The 27,075-nt window shown below is 37.7% G+C and overlaps 1 protein-coding gene and 1 pseudogene across 1 annotated transcript in view; both read right to left on the reverse strand.

Moving 5' to 3' along the window:
* HSPBAP1 (HSPB1 associated protein 1) overlaps positions 1–27,075 on the reverse strand; it is a 57,547-nt gene that overhangs the window by 20,848 nt on the left and 9,624 nt on the right. Inside the window, exons 2-3 of the mRNA XM_008708156.2 lie at positions 23,557–23,742; positions 13,927–14,108 (exon numbers count right to left, since the gene is read on the reverse strand). Coding sequence (XP_008706378.1) covers positions 13,927–14,108; positions 23,557–23,742 — 368 coding nt within the window. The remainder of the gene's footprint in view (positions 1–13,926; positions 14,109–23,556; positions 23,743–27,075) is intronic.
* LOC121100531 lies at positions 14,892–14,962 on the reverse strand (annotated as a pseudogene).

The following is a 27,075-nucleotide window of genomic DNA, read 5'->3' on the forward strand; positions in this document are numbered from 1 at the left end:
CCCCCCCCCCCCCCCCCGAAATGGAGTCTTAACTAGTGGGTCAGGAATTTTCTGGTCAGCACCAATGAGGTAATCTGTCACATGGGCCATCTCCATCCCCACCCCACCCAAAGGGAGCTGAGGTAATCTGCATGATAAAACCCCATGCCCTTCCCACTAAGGGAAGACGAACTTACCTGAACCAATCCTTTTTTTATCTTTGCTAATAACTTCTTGCCCCACCCTCCTTCCTATAAAAACCTTCCATTTTGTAGCTCTCCTCAACTTGCTAGATGGAAGGCTGCCTGACTTGTTTAATAAAGCCAATGAGGTCTTCGAATTTACTTGGTTAAATTTTTTTAACAACTGCTCACTACAAAATATCTGCTTTCATGTAATTCACAGAAGGTTGTAGATTTGCTTTCTACAGACAAGTTTATTTTCTCTTCTGCCAAAAATTGCTGTCTTTACATTATCTGAAAAACTATCATGCCTTTTCTTTTCTTTTTATACGTAAACTCAGTAGCATTAATTTTTCCCTCCAGTTGCTATCTTCTCAACCATCTTTGTCAACAGCATTCTTAAGCCTGACTCCCCAACCCCAGACACAGCCTACATGAAACCCTGTCTATGGGACTGCAGCACTGTATGACCTGGACACGACACCATTCTTGGATTCATGGACTGTCAGACAGAGTATGTGTGTGTTTTGTTGTTTACATGACTGAATTACACCATGACTAATCTTGGCTTGGTATATGAACTTGGCTTGGTATATGTTGCCTAGCCACACTAGCCATATCTCTTCAGCCTTGACTTGTTAATAAATTGTAGGAAAAAGCCATGGGATCCTACATTTATCCTTCTCAAACTGAATCTTATTTCGTTTCTGTGTGGCATTCTACAATGTTTAAATCAACTTGTCTACATGACTCCCAAGCCTTATCTCGAGTCCTAACTTCTTTCCTATTTATGACTACACCCATATTTTCAATTGCTAACAAGTTATCACTACCCGGTTACTGAATTCTTATGGTAGGCCAGACCCCAATACTAACATTTTATGTGTATTATCTCTTTTAATCCTTATGAGACTGAAGGTAGATATACCCATTTTACCCATTTTTATATGTGGAAACTAAGGGACATAATTGTCCTTTGACAGTACTGTTAAAAACCACGCACACACTTCTTGTCATACCAAGTGGGAGGAGGGTGCTACTGGTATTCAGTGGATAGACATTAGGGATGCAGTTCAACACAACAAAGAAAGGTTCTATATCTTGCACAATCTTCATACTGCTGAAAAATTTGATTTTAATTCTCTGAGAGTAGAACTCCAAACTCCATTTCACATATCATCAAAGGATCTTTGGCATGGTTTTAATATATACTGAGTTTTCTGAAATATAATTACTAAGTAAGTCCAGGGAGGATTGTACTTTGTGTTTTTGTAGCTTTACTAGGAGTTGTTCACCATTTTGAAAACCAGACCACCAACAGCACTGAAACTCATAGCTTCTCGGCCAGCAGTATACCCACCAATATCAGTCTGTGCTTATACTGTCTCATAGTGGTGACTCTACATAGATAGATACAAATATACTTATTTAGCCTCATTTCAAGATGTTAAATATACAATTTTGGAAATAGTCTATGGAATTTTATCTTAATTCTTCAAAATTGAACCTTTCCTTGTAGATACATGTAGGTACAAGCATCTGATTTGTTCATTATAACTTCTAGTATAGTCAGGCTTGAATAATTACACATTAAATCACGTATTTCTGCTTAAATTCTCCTATATTACAGCAGGGGCATTTTAATTGTTTTTAAAAATTATGTATGAAAGTATGTGTGAAATGCCACAAATGGCATTTCAGAACAGTGAAGAGGACGCAGGCTCTGGTAGGAGACCCCTGCTACGCCATCTCTACAGCTTTCTCAGGATGGACCACACAGCTCCCTGCCTTTGCTCCTGCTGCTCCCTCTGCCCAGCTGGTCTTCTCACAGCTCTCCCACACCCCAGTTCACATATTTCTTTGAAGATCCAATGTAAATGTCACTTCTTTAAATGCTTCCACTCCCCCTTACGCAACCTCATCATTCTCTCTTGGTCTCTCCCTCCCCAAGAACTCTGACTCTTTCTACCTCTGACCCATTCTCTTCATCACAGCGGGAGCAATCTTTTTAAAATGTTAAGACCTGTCACTCCCTTGCTTTGCACTTAGAATTAGGTCCAAATGCCCTCAATCCTGGGCCTGTATGACGAGGCCCCTATCACCTTTCTGACACCTTCGAACCCTCTGCATCTCTTTGGCTAGGCTTCAGTCACAATGGCCTTCATTTTTTTTTCCCCCAAAAGGCAAATTTTTCCTTCTTCAAGGGCTTTGCATATGCTATTCACTCTGCTTAGAAAGCTCTTGACCCTCCCTTCACATGACTAGCTTCTCATTTTTTAGGAATCAGTTTAAATATCATTTCCTCGGAGAAAGCTTCCCAACTTACCCTATGTAAAGTAAGTCCCTCTCCTGCTGTTCTTGATTTGGGCCCATTTTTGTTTACTTCATAACACTTAGGACAATTGGCCATTACTGGCTAGATTCACTTGTCTGTCTTCTCCACTAGAACATAAGCTCCCCGAGGAAAAGGGACCAGGGCTGTCTGCGACTCTGTGGCCCTAGCATAGTACCTGAAAAACATGCATCTGTAGAACGAATAACCACTCACATTTTACAGTCATTTTCTGTCTTTTCACCACTTACATACCTCACGAGCTCCAGCAACTGGCAGAGTCCACAGCACACGGCAGAGCTTAAATATAGTCTCCGCATTTATCTATCCTTACCTTTGGTACTTTTATGTTTTTTACACACTTATTTTTTATACACTTATTACTCTGTTTTGCTCCGGAATTTTTTTTTTCTTGGGCAAATATAAATCTGGTAGGTATGGTCCTGGGATTCTGATCATCCCAGGCCAGCGCCCAAGTCTAAATGATTCTAACACACAGCAACTGACAGTAGTCATTTGGGACAGCCTCACCTAGAACTTGCTAGCAAGATCCGTCACATCTGCAGTATCCGAAAAGGAGCATCGCAGAACACAGTGTGCTTCAGGGTTGGCCCTGGTTTCTGGAGTACATGGAATGTGGTTCCATTCAAAAGGACGGCGTCTACTTTTTTTTTTTTTTAAGATTTTATTTATTTATTTGACAGAGATAGAGACAGCCAGCGAGAGAGGGAACACGAGCAGAGGGAGTGGAAGAGGAAGAAGCAGGCTCATAGCAGAGGAGCCTGATGTGGGGCTCGATCCCATAACGCCAGGATCACGCCCTGAGCCGAAGGCAGATGCTTAACCGCTGTACCACCCAGGCGCCCCGGACGGCGTCTACTTAACCACATACCTGATGTGACTACTTAGTCATGTCACTGAGCACTAACACACCAAAATACGTGTGCTGCTATTTTAAAGTACTTCCTTTAAAATGGTCCTTTATGTCCTAGGTAAGGCATTTTTAAGAATTTTTAAAAATTACATATGTAGGTAACTATATCATCTACAAGCTGTATTTCAGGATCATAAAGGGAATGCAAGAGTGGAGAGAGTTGAGAATCAGGACCACACCACAACTACTTCAATCAACAAATACTGACTGATAACATGGGATATGCTAATCAAGGATGGAGACTCAAAAACGCGTAAGACATAAACATCTATATTACTGAATTGAAAACTTTACGATCTGGTTGGAGATGTCAACCTGAAACAACATTAATAACCAAAAAAAAAAAAAAAAAAGCCACAGGCAGATTCTATCTTCTTGATCCCACAACCAGGAGCTAATAATGCATTAGGACTTGAGAGAGAGATCTGAACTTTGCTCCTTTCCCTTCCTCTGCCGCAGTGAGAAGTATAGCATATTGCTAACCTATAGATTTAACCACGAAATAAAATCACCATCAATCATCTTGCCCTAGGCATCTGGCCATAGGACCTCCCCTTGAAACTGCCAGACCTTACAGCGGCCTGAGAACTACTCTTCCACCAACTTCAAAAGCCTCTTTCCCCTGCTGCATGGGCATTAGCCCTAAGCATCTTGAACAATACACAAAGGATGATGGTGCAGAGGGCAGGACTCATTCCTGGAACCCTTCCTTTAATGCTGCAATTCTCCCAGACCCTATACTCGCTCTACACAGATACCCTGTAATAACTATACTTTCTTTTTCAAATAAATATTGCTTTAATTTTTCATGTCTTTCCATGAGCAGGGTGTGGCAGAAACTGCCTATCTTTCTTAATATCTTCCAACTGTATTCAGGGAGATGCTTGCTAAGAGACACCCATTTTCCAGCCTCCCCTGCATTTAAGTGGGGCTATGAGATTAAGTTCTAACCATTAAAGAGAAGTTGTTAGCTGGGACCTCTGGGAAAGTTCCTTAAAAGTGACACAGAGAGCTGGGAGTAGACTTTTGTCCTTCCCTCCTTCTTTCAGGGATACAGCTGTGATGGCTATTCTGGAATACAAGATGGCCTTGAGGATGGAAGCTACATGCTAAGAAGAACAAAGCAGAGAGACAGTAAAATGGGTTCTCTGGTATGACAAAGCCTCCATTACAGCCCTGGCTAGTGCAGCTCTGAACTCGCCTTACATGAGGGAAAAAAATCATCCATATGCATTTAGTTAGGCAACTTCTATTCAGGGTTATCTGTTATAAGCAAATAAACCTGTTAAAAACAAAACAAAACAAAACAAAACAACAACCGCAGGCTCAAAATGGCCACCACTTAGGTGAAGGCCCTAAATCAGTAAAACAAGACTTAATACCTAACCTAACTGCATTTCACCCCCCACCTGGAGAAATGTAACCTTTAACCAGTCAACATGGAATTTCCTGGTTAACAGGAGGAAATTTACTAATAGACTTCTTGCACTCCGCTTAGGAGGGCAATCCTCCTTAAATAATGCATTCCTTGCTAATCAACTTCTTTCTTCTTTTTTTTTTTAAAGATTTTATTTATTTGAGAGAGAGCAAGAGTGAGTGAAAGAGAGCACGAGAGAGAGCAAGAGAGAGAGAATGAGCGGTGGGGAGGGGCAGAGGGAGAGGGAGAAGCAGGCTCTCCACCGAGCAGGGAGCCTGATGCAGGCCTTGATCCCAGGAGCCTGGAATCAGGACGGGAGCTGAAAGCAGATGCTTAACCGACTGAGCCACCCAGATGCCCCTCTATTTTTTTTTTTTTTTTAACACTCTCTCTGCCTTTAAAAACTTTTGTTTAGCTCGGTGGAGCTTCCTTCTACTTGCTAGATGGGAAGCTGCCCAATTCATGAATTATTTAATAAAATCCAATTAGATCTTCAAATTTACTGGGTTGAATTTTGTTTTTTAACAGGCCTAATTCAAACTGATTCAGGCGGTTAGTCCATGGAACCTGTCTTTCCCCAATAATCCCATTCTGTCAGGCACTTTTTCCCAGGTTTGCAGTTGGCTAGTCCTAAACCCCATACCAGAGAAATGCATCCCTGAAGACATACTCTTACACTTTGCAGTGGGAGTAGGGAAAGTTCTATGTACTTCCTTGAGTAGATTATAAATTTAGTAGGCTTCCCCAGGCTTGCCTGGAAAACTAACCACCAAGATCAGCATCATTTTTCCAGGAAAAAAAAATGTTCTCAGTCCAAATAATTGATACACGAGTAAAATGTCTAGATCATAAGCAATGAAAATGACAAAAGACAATAAAAGAAACAGTCAAAAGGTCTAGATCATCAACTCTTTAATTAAAGAGGAAGACTAGATTTATTATGGAAGTGCTAACACAGGGCTGTTGTAATTCGGTAGTTTGTTAGATACTCTAGTGGGGAGGAGCAGTTCTAGAAGAAAATCGTATCACATTTTACTCCAGTACTTAAAGAAGTTGACCAGGAATCCAGTCTTGCTTTTTCATCCTCCTCCAACCCCAGGTAATCAGCCCCGCTTCCTAGCTGCTTCTTAGATCTATCTGGGAAGTTTATTGGCAGTTTAAGAATGCCTTAAGAGAGACAAGTGGAAATAACACATTACAGGGTTTCAGGATAAGAATAAATGTAGCACAGCTTCTGACAGAATGAGCATTATAAGCAAAATTCATTGTTCTCTCATAGTTGAAAACTGGCTGACCAATGAAAATGAACTTTGTTTATAACACAAAAGTAGGGCAGGTACTTTATTCTCCTCTTTCCTGCTTTGTGATGGTGTTCTGAACATATAACTTATAAATAACGATGGTTTTATTTCTTGTATACATAGAGTGATCATTTTCCCAAATAAAAAATCAGGGCACGAGAGGTGACAAAGCATTTTTGTGCCACTTGTGAAGATATGAGTTGGGGAGATACTGCTTGAATATCAACATAATGAAATATTTTAGAAACAATATTTTTCCATCCATAGTTTTCTTTTTAAATTAATTTTGGGTGCCTGGCTCAGTTAAGCATCTGACTTTAGCTGAGGTCATGATTTCTAGGTCCAGGGATTGAGCCCTGCCTGCATCTGGTTCCCTGCTCAGCGGGGAGTCTGCTTCTCCCCCTCCCTCCCCCACTTGTGCTCTCTTTCTCTCAAATAAATAAATAAAGTCTTTTATAAAAATTAATTGATTTTATTTTTCAAAAGATTTTATTTATTTATTTATTTGAGAGAGAGAGCGCGCACACTCACACAAGACCAAGGAAAGGGAAGGGGTAGGAGAGAATCTTAAGCAGACTCTGTCCTGGGTGTGGAGCCAGATGCAGGGCATGATCTCACCACCCTGAGGTCATGACCTGAGCCAAAACAAAGAGTCAGATACTTAACCCATAGAGCACCTAAGTGCCCCTAAATTAATTTTATTGAGATAAAATTTATATACAATAAAATGCAGTCATTTTAGAGTATAGTTCAACAAGTTTTGACAAATGTATACACTGGTGTAACCAACACCCATGATCAAGATACAGAATACTTCCATCACCCCAAAAAGTTCCCCTTACTCCTGTGCAGTTAACCTGCCTGCCTTTACCCTTAGCCGCAAAGCAACCACCAAACTACTTTCTGTAATCACAATAATTAAAAACTGGATTCCTTTAGGTAAACATAACAGCAATGAGGATCAGTTTTGAAAATTGTTTAATTAAAAATGTCCCCAATACTTTAAATAGGAGACTTTAAAACTCTGGTTGAATTAAAAAAAAATTCCAAATGCATACACTCTGATATTCTAGATTATGCATACTGTTCTAAAACTATGTCTACCGTCTAAGTGACAAAATCATGTTAGGGACAATACTGAACTCTAATAGCACATTTTATACTGTTCCATCTTAAGGTTTGGTTTCTGCATTCTACTTTAAAGTCCCAGGGAGGCCAGTCTTTTATTTTATACAGGTTAGCATCTCCAGTGCCTAACACAGTGAGTATAACAAATGCTCAAAGATTGCTGAGTAACTTACCTAGGTAACTAGACCTATTTTTATGCTGAACCCGAGTAACTCCTAAATCTGTTTCCATTAACAAGTTAAATAATTATGCCAAGATCAGACACCATTTAAAAATGTTGTACAAGTAACCGAATCTTCCATAATTTTAGTTTTAACCAAAGAACTAAAGAAAACTGGTAAGATGCTTATAATATAGAATAGTGGCAAAAAAGCCAATCACCAAAAAATGATCCATTCTTAAGTTGTTTCATTCTAACAGATGGTATATTTTGAGTTGGCATGTTCCCAGAGCCCAGATTCGGTATGAGCTAGTTGGTGTAAGCTCTAGGCTCTGAGAACACCCCAACTCAAAACTGTTCTTTTACCTATACAGTGCTGTTTGGGTGACTCATGGCCGTGGTTAATTTGATTCTATCTGTCACATAAAAAGTTGTCTCATTCTATTAATTCTCCATGCCTATATCAAAAATACAGAAAAACTGATCACACATAATTCCATAATTGAGTTCTATGTCTAAAAAAAAAAAGAAAGCACAGTATTGGTCAAAACAACAAAAATGAAACTTTAAAACAATACAATTAATTATAATTACATATGAAACTTATAAAGGATAAATACTTCAATTTAAGTTTTAAACAGCCCCATAAGTGGACATTATAAATTAGCAAGTACTTAAGGCTCTTTTTTCCTTAGGAAAACTACCTTAGGTAATATGAGCAGGAAAGATGTAGCTAGCTTTCTACCGACAGATAGGCTTGGATAAACACCCAAATCCTTACACACCGATTTGCCTCATCAGAAAGCATCACTGGCCATCAAACCCTTTTAATCATTACTAAACCACCTGGCTCAATTTCAAGATACTCTCATAACTACGTTATAAGGTCCAAGACAGGTCAGAACTAATCTACCGTGTAACACATTTTGTGCAATTCTGTGTCCCGGTGACTTAACAGGGCTCCTGAATCACAGCAGCCAATCTGAGTCACAACATAAAATAGCATCTACCTGGGAAACACCGTTGGGGCAAAATCCTTTCTGTTATATGTTGACTCCAAATAGCTTCAATTATGATGATTCTCATTGATAATGACAAAAGGTAAAACCTGTGATTCTTACCAATGAATGAGAGAGGAAGAAATTTTATGTGGGACTGTTACAAATACCCTACCTTTTTTGGGAAGTAGAGAACAAAATGTTCCAAATTAAGTTTTATTTAGATTCATCAAGGATGTGATGGACAACTAAAAAATAATGGGACTAACTTCATTTGCCATACATGAAAGTCAGTTAAGTGTCAAAATCACAATTGTTGGCTACCTCTAAGTCTATAAGATATTTTTCAATCATATCAGTATATTTACCAGACTACTTATCAGTATATGTAAATATTATGTATTTATCCGTGGATAATTTTAATTTGTGGAAGAAAAGAGTTAACAGATGGCAATTTTAGAGTTTATAAGTAAAAACTTATAAAACTAGTAGAAGGCTGAAGAGAGCTAAGAAATTCTTATCAAGACTGACAAATGTTACGATTAATTAGAACCCACAGAGAATTTGACAAAGGTGAAACTACGGGTATAAATTAAAACATTCCTTGGAATATGCTAAGAACCAAAGAACTAACAAAACAAGAAATGGTAATAGTAGGAAAAAAATTCTCTTCTGTAATCATTCAAGCACCTATTATGTATTCATAATACATAATGTTAGCAGTTTGGAGGAATACATAACACACTATGTTAGCAGTCTGGAGGAACAAAAAATTATAAAACATAGTCCCTGTTCCCAAAGGACTAATATTGTTAGAGAAACAAGACACAAACATTCTATGTCATGCGCCACTTAAATAACAATCCAAATAAAACGTACAGGAATGAAGGCAAGGGATGGATAGCTGCGGGTACAGGGGTTGAGAAGCCAAGACTAAATCTGAGCCAGGCCCTAAGAAGTATCATTTTAATAGAAGTCGAGAAGAGCATGAGCAAAGGTCAGAAGACGAGAGAGAACAAAGTGGTCCAGCTCTCAGCAAGGAGACAACAGGGACATATGCCTAGGGGACAGGTCACATCAGTCATATTGGGGAGAGTTTTAAATGCTATTCTTATAGAATTTTAAGTTGTGACATTTTTGTGAACATGATTAATATATTTCAATATTTAATCTATAGCATGACTCGGAATGTATCTTCATGAGAAACTGTTTTAGAATTGATTACAGGGGGAGTTAGAACTGGAGGAAAAAAGAGTACTATCAGAAGTGATGTTGTAAACCAGAAGTTCTCAAGGTGGTTCATGGACCCCTTGGGAGTCACTGAGACCCTTTCAAAGGATCTGTAAGGCTGAAATTATGTTCATAATACTATTAAGATGGTATCTGCCTATTTCTCTGTGTTGACATTTGCACTGATAGCATAAAAAAGAATGGTGAATGAAACTGCTGGTGTCAAGACAGTGGAACCAAAATGTACCAGGCAGCATTGTATAGTTTTGTTTTTAAACAGCTTTATTGTGGTACAATTGATGCATAATAAACAGCATATATTTAAAGTGTACAATCTGGTGAATTTTTACATACACGGACACGTGAGAAATCAGTGCTATAATCGGGATGGCAAACAGTTTGATCATGTCCACGTTTCCCTGTGATCCTTAGTAACCCACCGCTCTCTAGCCCCTTGTTCTTGATCTTTTTTGGTCACTATAAATTTATTTGCAAGTTCTACAATTTTATATAAATGGAACCATATAGTAAGTATTCCTTTTTCATGTTAACTCTAACCGACGTCAAACTAAACAAAGTAGACTTCGGAACAAGGAAAAACCCAGGAGAAAGAGGATCATTTCATCATGATATAAGATTAATCAATTAAGAGGACATAATAATCCTAAATGTATATGAACTTAATAACAGTTTCAAAATACATGACACAAAAACTGACCAACCTAAACTGAAAAAGAAACATATGTACAATTATAGTTGGGAAATTTCCATACCTTTCTCTATATAAAGGGCAGAACAAGTGTACAGAAGATCAGTAAGGATACAGGAGACTCAAACAATTGACTTGAATGACATTTATAAAACACAACAATAACAGAATACATATTATTCAAGTGCACCTGGAACATTAATCAAGAATGACTATATTCTGGGGAGTAAACAATAAATTTCAAAGGACTGAAATCATATAAAATATGTTCTCTGACCACAGTGGACTTAAATTAGAAGCCAACAACAGAAAGATAGCTGAAAACAGAAAATCCCCAAATATTTGGAAACTAAACATTATACTTCTAAATAATCCGTAAGTCAAACAATACTTCACAAGGGGAATTAGAAAATATTTGAACAGAATGAAAGTGATTTTGGAAACTGGTATCATGAAACACATGAGCTTGAAACCTTCTTAATACTTAAAAGACTTTTCTGATGAGAATCGTGATATTAACAAATGTCACTTTTTAAAAATGAAGTATATGGAAATGTGTCAACATTTGGAAGATCTACATAACTGAGTAAACCAGTATTTTCCCAGTGGCCAATGAAAGGCATTACAAAAGAGCCACTCCATGCAAGACGGACCAATGGATTTTATCATGCAAGTACAGAGTTCATTGAGTATGTGTTCAGATTCTTTACTGCCACAAACAAACCTTTAAGAAACTACCTCCTGTCAAGGTTGGTGGAGTGTAAAAAAAAATTCACAATTACCTCAAAAAGTCTCTAAAATAGTCCTATTTTTGCAGCCACATATATGTGTGAGGCAACACATTCTTCATATACTTCAAACAAACCAACAAATTTAATTGTAATAGACTGAATAAAGAAGCAGATGGAATGCAGCTGTCTTCTATGAAGCCAGACATTAACAAGACTTGCAAAAATGTAAAACAATGCCATTCCTCTTATAACATTTAAAACATTTATTCATTCAAAAATATAGTTATTTTCATAAAAATGTTATTATGTTCACACACAAAGATTTTATTTTAAATGAATTAATAAAAATTTAAAAAATTTATCTGTTTTAATGTTTAACTACCCACCATTTTATAACAGATGGAAGAAAGCTTAAAACAGTTAAGTAGTAAGACGTGGTGAATGAATGAATTACAGCGGTAAAAGGAAAACAACTTAGGTACCTGTGATGTAAGACTTGGTGCTCAGAAATCTCTGAGATAAAAAATGATACAATCATTATGAATTTTGTTGTTCATAGCAGATTCCCCTGTTCTAATCCAATTGATCACCATAATGTGAGCTGACCAAAAACTCATTCAACTGAAAACATCAGGTTTCTATAAGGTTCAATTAGAATTCCGGCACACTACCAAAAGGCCTTTTATATCCACACTTAATGGACAGGACATGTGCCTGCCCAGTGCTGTCATGCCTGGGATGAGATGGAAGGACTGATGGAGAGAGAGATGAGAGATTCATGCAAGCTAGAGAGAGCCCAGACTCAGCAGAAATGGAAGTCCTTACTTCTAGCTGTGGGGCCCTAAAGAACTAGATGTATTCGGACCCTGTGTATGCATACAGTGCAGCAGTTACAGCTTGCAGGACAGACTGCCCGGGTTACTCTTTTCTTAGCTGTAGAATTTCAGAAAAGGTTTACTTCTTGGTGCCTCTTTCAATTATTATATGATAGGGTTACTGTGATGATAGCAAATGTAAGCACTTAGAAAAGCACCAAGTATAAGAAGTACTTGATAAATATTACTATTACACAATGTTTTACCTGAAATATGGAGTACAAAAGTACTAGTCTAATGATGGGTGAGAGTACAAGAAATACAATAAACGACTCTAGAAGTTAACTATGATATCTAAAAGTTCCAGGGTTAAAGCCTCATAAAGTGATCACAGATAATGTTATAAGAAAAAAAATTATCTCTGGGGCGCCTGGGTGGCTCAGTCGTTGAGCGTCTGCCTTTGGCTCAGGGCATGATCCCGGGGTTCTGGGATCGAGCCCCGCATCAGGCTCCTCTGCTGGAAGCCTGCTTCTTCCTCTTCCACTCCCCCTGCTTGTGTTCCCTCTCTCACTGGCTGTCTGTCTCTCTGTCAAATGAATAAATAAAATCTTTTAAAAAAATTATCTCAAAATTATCACTTAAAAATGAGTATATAGATTTGGTATAGACTTTGGATTCAGAAAGCATCTACTGAATGTTTTCAATGAAAATGGATGCATTCTTTCATGGTTATGAGAAAAATATATACTCAACTAACAATTCTGAGACAAGTGATACATTTTTCCTTTTTTTATAAAAAGCAAAATTTAAGTAGGCATTTAAAAAAAATTTTAAAGCTACAAAGTATTGATCATTGTATTATAATAACTATGTAAACCTCAGCATCTACACCTTGACTTGAAGTGAAAAAGAAAACTACAGGCTGAATGGAAAAGGAATAGGTGGTGTGGGTTAAGGAGGGCACTTGTGATAGGCACTGGGTGATCTATGGGGTGCCGAATCACTACACTGTACGCCTGAAACTAACACTACACTGTACGCTAACTAACTGGAATCTAAGTATTAAAAAAAGCCTAAGACTATCAGTCTATGTGAGAGGAAAGTCCAGAGAGGGGGTGATGGTGATGGGCAGGAGGAGAGCAGTCCAGGGGGCCGGGTAGTGGGGGCATGACAGCCTGCAGTGATGACATACTTCTCTGGACAGAGGATCAGGGGCAGGATAAAGGACTCTGGAGCCCTGACCTGATTATGGGTAAGGCAGAGTCATCCAAACAGCTTCCTGGAACTACTCCCATTCCTGCCTCATGCCTAAGACACACACGGAAACCAAACAGGGAGTTTGTGAAATCACCCCACAAAATAAGCTGGCAGTCTGAGGTAGAAAACACTGAAAAGAGGATATGGTAGTCTGCAAACTCTGCTGTCAGTTATGTCAACACATGACAAAGAATTTCCACATTCTTACTTCTGCAAACACTCCCATACTTCTGCAGGACTTCTGCAATCAAATACCAGGAGCCCAGCGCTCTCTGCCTCAGGCCATTAACCTGTACTAACCCCCAGAGCAGGGAGGGATGGCAGCAGCAGAAGCCTGGAATGCCTCCAGGATTTCGTGAACGCCTCTTCAAGTAATAATCAGTGCTGTACTTCCATCCGCCTAACAGAATAAAAACGTATATGTAGGTCAGGAGGAAATAAAGTTCCATACACAATCTACGCTTCCCATATACTCCAAACCAGCCCAGGCAGGCACTGTTCAAAGGCGAACGAGAGAGTGTGTAAGAAGTTTGGTGAGTAGGAAACCAGTGACAAGGCTGGTCATCCATGTGAGCCAAACATTACACTTCACCTGAGCAAATCTTTTAGCTTGAGTGGATAAAATACTTAAGACTCACAGTGACTACTTTTGAGAAATGACAGTGAAGGAATAGGGTACCAGAGAGGTTCTAATTTGTGATCTTTCCTCAAGAATAAATTATTACCATGATTAAAAGGAATGTATTGCCTTACCTGGAAAATATCTGCCTTGTCGTCAAATAGGCTGACAAAGTATTTATAGTCAGCATAAGCCCAGAATTTGGAATGATCGTAATCTCTAAACGGTCCAGACATAGTAGGCTGGTCACAGGTCCAGGTCAGGAAATCTTCAAGCGTAGCTTCTACATAACCACATGTAGTTTCAAACTGAGGACCTGCAATGTAAAAGAACCCAATTTTAAATGTACACTGAACACAATTTCCAAATATTGTTGTTTTTTTTAAATGAAGATAATTTCAACCAAAAAAATGTTAACTATCATTTAACATTAACTAAAAATTAATTTTGCACCTGCTACATAAATAGAACCATCTACAATACTCACAATACTCATGATTTAACATAAAACAAGGTTTCAACCTTAAGATTTAAGACTATCCTTAGTATAGCCTGATTCAGTAATCCAGTGGTATACATTATTTTTTTAAAAGATTTTATGTATTTATTTGACAGAGAGAGAGAGAACAAGCATGGAGAGCAGCAGAGGGAGAGGGAGAAGCAGGCTCCCCGCTGAGCAGGAAGCACGATGTGGGGCTCGATCCCAGGACCCTGGGATCATGACCTGAGCTGAAGGCAGATGCTTAACTGACTGAGTCACCAAGGTGCCCCAGTGGTATACTTTAGATTATTAATTCCAAGATGTTTTCAGGGGTCTGTGAGGTCTAAACTATTTTCACAATAATACTCTGATATTTTTCATTCTCATTCTCTCATGAGTGTACAGTGGAGTTTACCAGAAGCTACATGACATTAGTTGATGTCACTGCTCTGACAACTAGTGGAATATGTATTTATGTTCTCGTATTTTAATACTGTCTCGGTTTTGATTTATAATATGGTAAGCACCACTAGATATAATCTACATTGACAAAAGCTCATCGGGGAACTCAATAATTTTTTTAAAGGTACAGCATCCATTGCGTTTCTAAATATTACAGAAAATATGGAATGCTTCATGAAGCTGTATGTCATCCTTATCCAAGGGCCATGCTCATCTTCTCCGTACTGGGGAACTCAATAATTTTTAAGTGTGAAGGGATCCTGACACCAAAAATTGAGAGCTATTCTTCAGATTAGAAAGGAAAAGAAGCAATGACATCTTTTGAAAATGTTCTGACTTTATATTGCACATGTATCATACATAGCTCCTCAGAATCATTAAGTGGCCAATGGCAACTTAAAGTCTATCATTTATTCATTAACTCATTTATTTCAGAATCATTTATTAAGTACCTAATTTGTAACTAGCACTGTGCTCAGGCTTGTGAGAACATAAAAGAGAGAGGTAATACTCTTGAACTGAGAATATATTTAGACAAAAATAAAATTTTAGCCAGAATAATAGGAAATTTGAGGCATTACCTAATTAAAAGCAAAATTCTGTGCCATAGACACATAAGAAAAGGCAAAGACCCAGAGAAGAGGGTTGATCAGGAAAGCTTAGAGAGAAGTCTATTGTCTGTCCAGAATGGTTCGTTATTGTGGGCATGACTCATTTATATAAGAACTATTCTTCCAAATTGTGATAAAATGAATTTTTTTGGTAACAAGTAGAATATTTTCAATGCACACTGGAAAGTTAATATTCAAGAAATCTGATTATGATCAACATGAAATCCTTTTGATACAGACCTTCTGCACGTAAATCAGTTAGCACAACAGCTGAAACATAGCAGATGCTCAGTAATGGGCACTAATTCTGATTCTTAACATTAACTTCAAAAGTTACCTGAATTAGTAGTAAGAGGAGAAGGGTATTCAAACTCTTCAACAGCTTCTATCTTTTCCCTCCATTTCTGCCTGAACTACCTAGGATTATCGTGACCATCTTTCCCCCCTCCTCTCTTTTTTCTTATAACCTTAGAATGGCAGAGACGTAACAGAGGGGAGGGTGTATGTCAAAGAGTCATCCTAACTCATCTACTTCATCAACTTGTCATCTGACTTTGAGAAGCAGGAAGACTTTACAGGAGTACATTTATCTAAAAGATAAAAATCTGCAATATTTAAGAACTATTTAAATTTGACAATTTTTGAGAAGCACTCAGAACAGTGCCTGCCACTCAGTAACCCATCAACATATATATATGTTCTTAATATTATCAACATCACCATCAAGAATTTACCCCAGCAACAGGGGCCCCTGGGTGGCTCAGTCGGTTCAGCATCTGCCCTCAGCTCAGGTCATGATCCTGGATCCCTAGGATGAGCTCCGTGTTGGGCTCCCTGTTCAGTGGGGAGCCTGCTTCTCCCTCTCCCTCTGCCTCTCCCCTCCACTTGTTTTCTCTCTCTCAAATAAATAAAATCTTAAAAAAAGAAAAAAAAGAATTTACCCTGACAACATAGGAATACACAGTTTTGTTTTGTTTTGTTTTTTTTAACAAACAAAAACCCATGTGGCAAGAAAGCCGCATGGTTCTGGGAAATAGGAGTCATTTTATAGTCATTTCAGTAAGCTCCAAAGGAAGCCTGAAGTCCTCACACTGTCTTACAGAGTTTTCACTTCATAAAATTCAATCCAACTGATGGAACTGAATACTAAAGCCATTACTTGAGACACTTGTCCCTGGGGGGTACAGTTGTAGGCCGGTTTTCACAGGCATGTCTGCATTGCAGCCTTATCAGGGGACTTTGTTCTCTGTCACAGGCAGCTCTGTACTTTAAGAAATGAAAATCTAAAAGGGCAAAAATTACATGTGAGAACTGTTACTGTCAGGAGAAAATTACGATGAATGGAATGAATGGAAATGACAGACTTTTTTACATTTACATAGTGACTTCAAAATAGAATCTTTTGAATTTTTCCTTCCTAGAAGTAGCAGCACCAAAGGTACTGTTTTCATTCTGTTATCATGACAATTTCTTTCTGGGTAGTATAGTTGTTTTTCTTAGTTTATTTTTTGCAATGCAATTATTCCTTTCTAACTTTATTATTATTGTTCTTTCATTTAACATTGAAGTAGCCTAGGCAGCTGCAATTTTCATCCCACTTACTGTCAAAGTGTTAGGTAAGAAGAAGCTCAACCGAGCTCAGGATTTGGAAGTAGTGTGTAAGTTGAGTTTGCTTCTAACTCTCATACAAGGGAGTCCTAAAATATGTCTTGCAGGGTAGGGAAACAAAGATTTCTCCATTTTGTTAGACTTCATCATTTTATTTTTTAAAGAAGATTTTATTTATTTGACAGAGAGAGAGCACAAGCAGGGGGAGTGGCAGAGGGAGAGGGAGAAGTAGGCTCCCCGCTGAGCAGGAGGACCGATGTGGGGCTGGATCCCAGGACCCAGGGATCATGACCTGAGCCGAAGGCAGATACTTAACGGACTGAGCCACCAAGGTGCCCCTAGACTTCATCATTTTACAAGCAAGAAACACTGCATGGAATGTGGGTACTTTTGACCATCATTGCACCCCCATCTACAAATGCTCAGGGTTATTTTTACAACTGTTTTCCTAAATTACTGCCAGCTGAGGTATAGTATTGCCACTGGGCCTATATGATCCAAATGAATCCCATCCAGAATCGTTTCAAAGAGCTATGAGATAATATTATCTGCTTCCAAAATAAACTAAGAGATACACACAATTCAAATAGTATAATTACTATTATCCCAAGCATTCTAGAAAAACTCAAACCAAGACCTAAAACAAAAATAAGAAATCATTCAATAGGAAGGAAACAAGGTTATCACTGATTTTAAGATCAGATGCCTGGCTTCCTAGAAAACCCACAAGAATAAACTTTAACTACATACACTAATAAATAGCTGGATAAAAAATAAACATACAAAAATAAATGGCTTTTAAAAATCTACTCAACACAACTAGTTAGAAAAATATAATAGGTAAAAATGATTTCCTTCATACAAGCTATAAAAAGTTTATATTTATAGTATTTTCAGAAATTTGTAGACCTATATGAAAACCCCAAATCTTTTCACTGAGAGATGAAATGGACTTGCTAGGTGATAATGATATATTTTTGTATAGGAAGATGACAGTATTATCACAAGGTAGATTCTTTCTGAATTAACTTACAGCACTTAATGATTTTTCACTTAAAATCCCAACAGGATTTGTTTAACATGAGTACATTACTTAACTCTAAAGTTCATTTACAGGAATAAAATTCAATAACATCCAAGAAAATACTAAGAAAGAAAAGTAATTAGGGAGGATGAGTTGTTCTTTCAAATATTAAAATACATGTCAGTTGCTAAAATAGCATTTAAAAAATAGCTTCAAAACTGATAGCTCAATACATGGTCCAAAAACAGATGCTGGAATTTATAAGAATGCAGTAATATAATAAAGATGATTTCAAAGTCAGTAGGGGAAAAAAGGATTATTCAGTAGATGGTACTGAAATAAAAGGTATTGTTATTTCCAACTTAACTAAAAAAGTCAGTGAACACCATACATCAAGATAAATACGTAAAGGATAAAGAGTAAAATGTAAAAGGGAAATCAAGCTATTAGAAGAAAATATTAGAATATTTACCTATTTTTAAGATACAGAAAGAATTTCTAAATAAAATAAGAATAAAATGTTAATGAGATTGGACTATATAAAAATATCAGTTTGATTTTTTTTTTAAAGATGAATCTCAGTTTGAGCAAAGGAATGGACAGGCACCCTCGCATGTTCTGACAGGAGAATAAACGGAAACCACCTTTCTGCGAAGCACTTTGCCATATGTACCAAAGGCCTTTCATTCTTTTACTCCACGAAGATCTGAGTGTCCATTAGGTGCTCAGCCCGTGGTGAGGCCTGACCCTGGCCCTCGAGAAGGCGGCCTTCTGGAGGGGAGGACAGACTTTAAACAGGTACTTACTTACAGACTAACCCGTGATTCTAACTGAGCTAAGTGCTACTGGAAAATACAAGGTGCTCTGAGACCAGTGAGAAGCTGCCCCTGATCTGGGAAGCAGAGGCACTACGATCAGGAAAGACTTCCATGGGAAAATGACATCTGAGCTAAGATCTGAAGGAAGAAGAGGAGTTAACCAGGGAAAGCTACAGTAAGGGAAAATGGGAAAGGAGAAAAGAATGGCTGGACTCTATATGCAAAGGCCTTGAAGAAAGGAGAAGCAAACCTCTGGAAATAAAAAAGCTGAAAAAAATGCTTGTTTGGCCTGAGCTCAGGGAGCGGGATTAAGCTGGTGAAGCGAACAGAGATTTCTACACCACACGAAAATTTTGGCCTTTTGCCTAAGGGTTATGGAAGCCACTTAAGTGTTTTAAGCAGAAAAATAGGATGAGATTTGTTTTTTTAAAAACTGTCTCTGGTTTCAATATGAAAAATGGCCTGGATGGGGAGGGCAGGGGGTGCAGAGGGACCAGGGACAAGACTACCGCAACTATGTTGATAAGAGGGCAGGCTAACCCCGCCTAAAGGATGGCCACTTGGAATGAGAGAAGCAGGTAGATGCGCTACATATTTAGGGTGTAAGTCACAGGGTCACCAGACACCACTCAGAGGCGCAATCAGATGACTCAAAGGTTTCTGGTCTAAGAAGGTTCATGCATAGTGCTGCTCCTCGTGATAGCATTCACACCCTTTGACCCAGTCATTTTCCTTCTAGGAATCTATCCTAGGGAAATAACCAGAAACTTGAACAAGATTTGTTTTCAAAGATGCTCACTACAGTCTTATTTATAAATTTGAAGCTTCTAAGCAATCTAAATAATCAAAATGGGAAAAAATTTTAAATTCGTTATGATACTACCATACAACAGTATATTAGCCATTTAAAAGTCACATTTAACATCAAGAGAAACTGCTCAGGACATGTGAAATGAAAAAAGAAAAGCAAGCTGTGAAAATTATTACAACTTTATTTTTTAAAATTCAAAAAGGCGCATAAACATTTATCAGAGTGTAACTAGTGGTTCTCTCTTGGTAATAGGACAAAGTGTTTTTAAATTTATTTGGATCCTCCCATTTTTTCAATGTTCTCTACAATGAAGAATCATACTTTTATTTTTTAATTATTTCTATTTTTAAATAACATTTGTTGAGCATTCACTACGTGTTGAGCATTTACTGTTCTACATGTTTTATGCATACGAACACTTAATCTTTAAAACATTTCTTTTTTTTTTATAATAATATTTTATTATGGGGGCGCCTGGGTGACTCAGTTGTTAAGCAGCTGCCTTCGGCTCAGGGCGTGATCCCAGCGTTCTGGAATCGAGCCCCGCATCAGGCTCCCTGCTCCGTTGGGAAGCCTGCTTCTTCCTCTCCCACTCCCCCTGCTTGTGTTCCCTCTCTCACTGGCTGTCTCTATCTTTGTCAAATAAATAAATAAAATCTTTTTAAAAAAAAATAATAATTTTTTATTCTGTTAGTCACCATACAGTATATCCCAAGTTTTGAAAACATTTCTAAGATACAGAGAAGGAATGTGACCAAAGTCACATGGTAAGCCAAAATCTGAACCCATGCGAGCTGATACCAGAGTTAGCACTCTTACACCACTACCCTCTACTGCTTGTGGAAATATTGCATTTATACTCAAAGAAATAAATTTAAAAAGAACAATTAAGACAACCCACAGAATCGGAGAAAATATTTAAAAGTCCTAAATCTGATAAAGCTCTAATATCCAGAATAAATACAGTCCCCTACTTACAGTGGTTTGTCTTAATGATTTTTTGACTTTATGATGGTGTGAAAGTGATACATATTCAGTAGGAACCATACTTCAAATTTTGATCTTTTCCCTGGCTAGTGATATGTAACTATGATATTCTCTTATGATGCCGGACAGTGGCAGCAAGCAACAGCTCCCAGCCAGATCATGACAAGGGTAAACAACAGATACACTTAAAACCATTCTGTGCCCATATAATCATTCTGTTTTTCACTTTCACTATCATATTCAATAAATTACATGAGCCATTCAATACTTTGTCATAAAAAAGGCTTTGTGTTAGATGATTTTGATCAACTGTAAGCTAATAAGTGTTCTGAGCACATGTAAGGTAGGCTAGGTTAAGCTATGACATTTGTTAAGTTAGGTGTATTTTTTTTTTTTAGATTTTGTTTATTTATTAGAGAGAGTGGGGAGTCTGGTTCTCCCTCTGCTCCTTCCCACCCCCCACCCCCACTTGTGCGCACGTGCATGCGCGCTTGCTCTCTCTCTCGCAAAAATAAATAAAATCTTAGAAAATGGGAAAAGGACTTGAATACACATTTTTCAAAAAAAGATATACAAATGGTCAATAAACACATGAAAAGACACTCAACATCATTAGTCACTAGGCAAATGCATATCAAAACCATAATGAGATAACACTTCACACCCACCAGGATGGCTGGAATAAAAAACAGGATAAGTATTGACAAAAATATAGAGAAATTAAAACCCTCATACAGTGGGGGAGGGGATGTAAAATGGTTCAGCTGCTTTGGAAAATGTTTTGGCAGTTCCTCAAAAGGTTAAACACAGAGTTACCGTATGACTCAGCAACTCCCCTTCTAGGTATAAGCCCAAGAACAATGAAAACATATATCCACATAAAAACTTGTATGTAAATGTTCATAGTAGCATTATTCATAATAGCCAAAAAGTGGAAACAACCCAAATGTCCATCAACTGATGAATGGATAAACAAAACGTGGTATATACGTATAATTGAATATTATTCAGCAAAAACAAAAGAAATGAAATACAGATACATGCTACAACCTGGATGAAACTTGAAAACATGCTACATGAAAGAAGCTAGACACAAAAGGCCATGTATTGAATGATTCCATTTATATGAAATGTCCCAAATAGGCAAATCTATTTTGATTGCCCACCAGGGACTGGTGGTAAGGTGGAATCGAGAGTGACCGCTTAAAGGGTACTAGGCTTCCTTATGGCGTGATTGAATTAGACAGTGATGATGGTTGCACAACATCGTGCATATGCTAAAACCACTGAACTATATATTTTTAAATGATAAATTTAATGTTATGTGAATTATATCTAAATTTTTAAAAAAATATATCTTTAGTGAAAACAGAGCAGTTGCTCACAACTGCAGAGAACTTCTACTTTCTCTTTCTTTTATGCTTAAGTATTAGCTTAAAAGTGTCAAATCATTGTGCCTCATCTACAAAATAGGCTTATAATAGTACCACTCTAAGAGGGTTTGAAGATTAAGAGAATTAATATGTATAAAGCACCAGAAGAGTGCCTCACACAATAGCTCTCAATAACTGTTAGCAATTAGTGGTTTTATTGTTTTTGGAGTCCAACCAGGGTGTGAAAAAAATTACAGTTCTTACTAATCTCCAAATTATTGTCTAATAGACACTTCAGTGGATGGGAGATTTATTTGACTAAAATCAAGAAAGAAAAAGCACAAGCTAAATTTTTATGTGCCTTCGGCTGGTCTAGCATTTAATTTTAAAACACAGTAAACATTTGGGTCTGTGATTAGAATAAGATGTTACAGAACTTTAGGTATTAATCCTGCTCTATCTGCCATGAGTACAAGGGGGTTCTAGACACCAAAAACCAGGTAACTCTTGAGAGATGTGCGAGAAGGTCAACATGAGAAAAGAAGTTTAGAGAAGCTAGAAAGGAAACTGGGTAATTTTCTAGTTCCTTCTGAGTTATTAATAGATACTCATAGAGCCACTTTACAGCAATGCTTCAAACATTGTGAAATTCTAGACTACCAAACTCTAGACACCAAACTACAAAATAGAAGTTAAACACATTCTAAAGCCAGACGATGGTCATGGACTCCTTTAGATTAAAAACAACACTGTTTTTTTCCTTTAAATTAATTATTTTTAGAGTTAACAGAAACTGTGTTATCTGACTAGAAGACAAAATAGCAAAACGGTACAAGTCTCCAGGGGAGAAGAAGCTGGCAAAATCTAACTGCTTAAGAGGATGAAAAAAGACAGCTTTACATACTTTTCATATTTATGCAGTACCATAGAGGTCAGGCAGCTGATAGAGCAGAGATAAAGTTACAACCAAGAGTAAGCCCTATAAATATAGTGCCTGAAGCCAAAAATAAAAGGACACATTCTACATGAGTCAAAAGTAAAAGGGACCTAGTAATCATCTTTCTCAGTCACAGGGGAACATAATAATAACACATTAACAAATATTAAGTATCTACCACATTCAGTGAACCATGATACCTGAACAAATACAACGTATAACGTTATCAACTGTGTAAGGTTACCAACTATAGGCTTAGTTTAAAAAAAAAATCTTTTTTTTTTTTAAAGATTTTATTTATTTATTTGACAGAGATAGAGACAGCCAGCGAGAGAGGGAACACAAACAGGGGGAGTGGGAGAGGAAGAAGCAGGCTCATAGCAGAGGAGCCTGATGTGGGGCTCGATCCCATAACGCCGGGATCACGCCCTGAGCCGAAGGCAGACGCCCAACCGCTGTGCCACCCAGGCGCCCCTAAAAAAAAAATCTTAGGACACAAACTGTCCTTCTAAAACTTCCAATAAAACTTTCCCATCTGCAAATGGTCAAAAACAGGATTAGAAATAAAGGATTTTCTAGAGATAAAGCAACCACTGCTAAGAATGTGGGAATGCTACTGAAGAGACATTATTACGATTACTTGTAGTCCTACCTGTATCCGTTCTTTTCATTCCCATCCTGAATCGTATCTGCTTGCCACGAAGGACCTCAGAAAGGTGGTTAACAGTCCAGTGCTGTGCTGGCCAATCAAAAGCCATGTTACAGAAGACTGCAGGCTGTTGTAAAGACATTATAATTTCTTTTGCTTTCTCTGGTGTAAAAGGTTTGACATGTTCACCTAGGGAGAGAAATAGATAACTATAAAGTTATTTCACATAATATGAAGGAAACGTAGCTAATATCATTTCTATTAAGGTAAATCTTTCTATGCAATTATACTACATTTTACACTTCATTTATTACTATTTACATAAATATTTGACCTCAAAAACCATAATTCTTAAATGATTTTTCTCATATTAAATTTTAAATGTTGGAAAACAGTTACAATTTTCAATGTCAAAAAATGTTTTTTAAAAAAGGCTTTCCAACTATATTTAAATTCTAAAAGATACAATTTTCTGAAAATTGTTGTATATGAAATGCTGATGGGAACTACTCTAGAACTACAGTTGCTGGAGTCAGGAATAATTCTACTTGCCATATCATGTGTTTACCCAAAAAGACTACTGAATTCATACGTCAGTCAAAGGGGTGAGGGGGGATTATTTTCATTTCAAGATTTAAAAAGGTAAAAGATGTACTAGGATGGGTATCAATGTTAATCTTTGACTTCAATTGCATCTATAAACAGATGCTGTGAATTACTGAGTACTTCAATAAATTTCACAGAATCAGAGGCTATAAATCCTGGATAGCATGTAATGGTAAGTATTTCCTAAATAAAAGAACAAGTAAGTTTCTCCTTAGAGACATCTTAAAATGAAAAGGTTTTTTAGAAAGTCAAAAAATGCTTCATACTCTGACTCCTGATATATATATGTATATCATCGGCATATATTTATGATTCTCTAGATTTGATTCTCTAGAATAGTCAGCTAAACCCTCTAATTCATTATCTATTCTGTAATTACACTTAATTCAAAAAAATTAAGAAAAGCTCATAAATAATCTAAATTCTCCCATCATCCAACTTTCTCCTAAACTTTCTGATAAAAAGAAGAGGGATGGGGAAGGAGTCATCAAGGAACTTGAGTAATTTGTACTTGTCTGAATGTAAGGCTTGTTTTTAAAGAAAAGGAAAATTGAAGTCAACTTGGCCCCTTTGCTCAGACAAGCGCGAACACTCAGAATCCTTCCCTAAACCCTTGATGAAAGTAAGCGAGACATGTGAGGACATTCTGTCACTGTCTACATAGTCAGGGCTCCCCAGTCAGGAGACAAGGGTGGACACTCAGAGGGGAAAGGCCGTAGAAGAGCTGGGGGGGTGTGGGGGGGGGAGAGAGAAGGCACCCTTGGGTATCTCCAGGTAAACGAAGCCCCAAGCTTATCTTTAAGTGAAGAGCCTATAAGGGAAACAGGATGTGACCAGGAAAAAAATTTTCCATCTTTTCTTGAGATTGTTTTCCACTTTTGACGTATTTAATAAATTCACATTAGGGGTCTTGATCCACACTCGCCTATAAATGTAAGTACAAGGTTACCTGGATCACGACCCACTAAATCTTCCTGGACTTGGAGTGCCTGGACTCTGTGTACATGAAAAATTGACCAGCTGCATTTTTTATTATGTATTTTTTAAGTTTTGCTAGACTGTGAGAAGCTGCAATACATTCATGATAATACTCTGTTGTTTGTGGCACATAAATTAGTACTATCCTTTGGCAAACAATTAAAAATGAAGCAGAAGTCTCAAATAACCACCCATTAACCTAGTAACTCATGTTATAGGAATTTGCTTTTAACAAAGTAATCATCGGCTATATGCATATTCATATATATTATATATGTATGCACATAAAATACCTACTACCATAATATAACAATAGAAAATATAAACAGCCTATTGTCTAAAAGTAGAAAAATATTTACTGAATATCACTAAATGTTATGTAAATTTTTTCCCATGGTACATTATATCCGTTAGCAATAAAAATGAGGGCCATATAGAAATGTGTGGAGATGCAGAGACTGGAATTGACTCAGAGAGCTACTGTACTAGCCAAGTAAGAAGTGTTACAATAAGGCCCTGAACAACGGGGCGGGGGGTGGGGGGCTGTAGGATGGCAGAGGTGGTAGGGATATAGAAATACTAAGAGAATAATATCAAAGACTATTACAACCAAAGACGTGGGGTGGGAGGCAGATACAGCCCTAAGGGAGACTGAGGTTTCCAGACTTTGTGACTCGACAAAAAAAAAAAGTTAGGTTGCAGCAGTTCATTCTGGTGGGAAGATGAAGAGTTTGGTTTTGAACATCATCATCATAATACATTTCCTTGTATGATGCTTTATTTGCCATGTACTTTTATATACATTAAAACTGCTCATCTGATCCTCTAGGAAGCCTACAAACCACAGGCAGAGAAGGCATTTTGTTTCCATTATCCAAAGGAAGAATAGGAAGCTCAGATGTCAAAGCTCAACACACCAGTGACAAACTGGAACTATAGGTCAGGTTCCCTGATTCCAAGTGCAGTGCTCTTTCCACTGCACCATCCTGCTTCCAGAGAATTCAAACTGTGGGACCTACACGAACACTACAAACTCAGGAGAGAGAGTATAATCTGAAAAGAGAAATAAGTTTCGGAAAGCTGTAGGCCGATTCATGGATAATAAATCCAGGTGTGCTGTCGGGGGGGAGAGAGGAATGTTCTGGTTTGTGCCTATGAGGGCAGGGGGTGGTGGGAAAACACCTGTAGTACAGACTGCTAGTTCCTACCTTATCCCATACCCACCCCCTTCTTCCTTACTAACAGAACTCTGTGCAATGGATGTGGCTGAAAAATCACAATTCTTAGACTCCTGTGCAGATACGAGTGGCCAGAGATGTGTCTGGAAGTTGCCCGTCAGCCTTTTTGCCCTTAGCCTTCTCTCCTACATTTTGCCTGGAAAACAGACATAATGGTTAACCACTTTGAGAGATCAAAGAAAGGCCCAGGGGGCAGGCTGGCTCAAGTGGTAGAGCATTTTAACTCTTGATCTTGGAGTCATGAGTTTGAGGCCTATATTGGGCATAGAGATTACTTAAAATAAGTAAGTAAGTAAGTAAGTAAATAAATAAATAAATAAAACGTTTAAAAAGGCCCAGGAAATCGCAAACTTCAGCTGAAAGAATGGAAAAATGTCCATCTTTGTGCCACTGAACCAATACCAGCAAAATTCTACCTCCTAAATCCTTTCACATATAAAACTTAATTCTTATAGTCAAGACTGTTTACTAGTTCATAACTGGTTTAACACCTTGCCTTCTAAGGCTATTGTTTTCAAGGACAACCACATTCTCTCTATAAAATACTCTGTGACTTACACTGAATGAATCATGGCTGGTCTGACCCTGTAGCATTCTTTCAGTTCTATACTTGTAATATATTCAAGCTCTGAACACTTTGTTTCTAGAACTTTAACGGGCAGAGAAAAAGAAAGCACGAGTCCTTTTGGGGTAGGGATTT

Source organism: Ursus maritimus, unplaced genomic scaffold (assembly GCF_017311325.1).
Source record: "Ursus maritimus isolate PB19 unplaced genomic scaffold, ASM1731132v1 scaffold_4, whole genome shotgun sequence".
In the NCBI taxonomy this organism is placed as follows: Eukaryota; Metazoa; Chordata; class Mammalia; order Carnivora; family Ursidae; genus Ursus; species Ursus maritimus.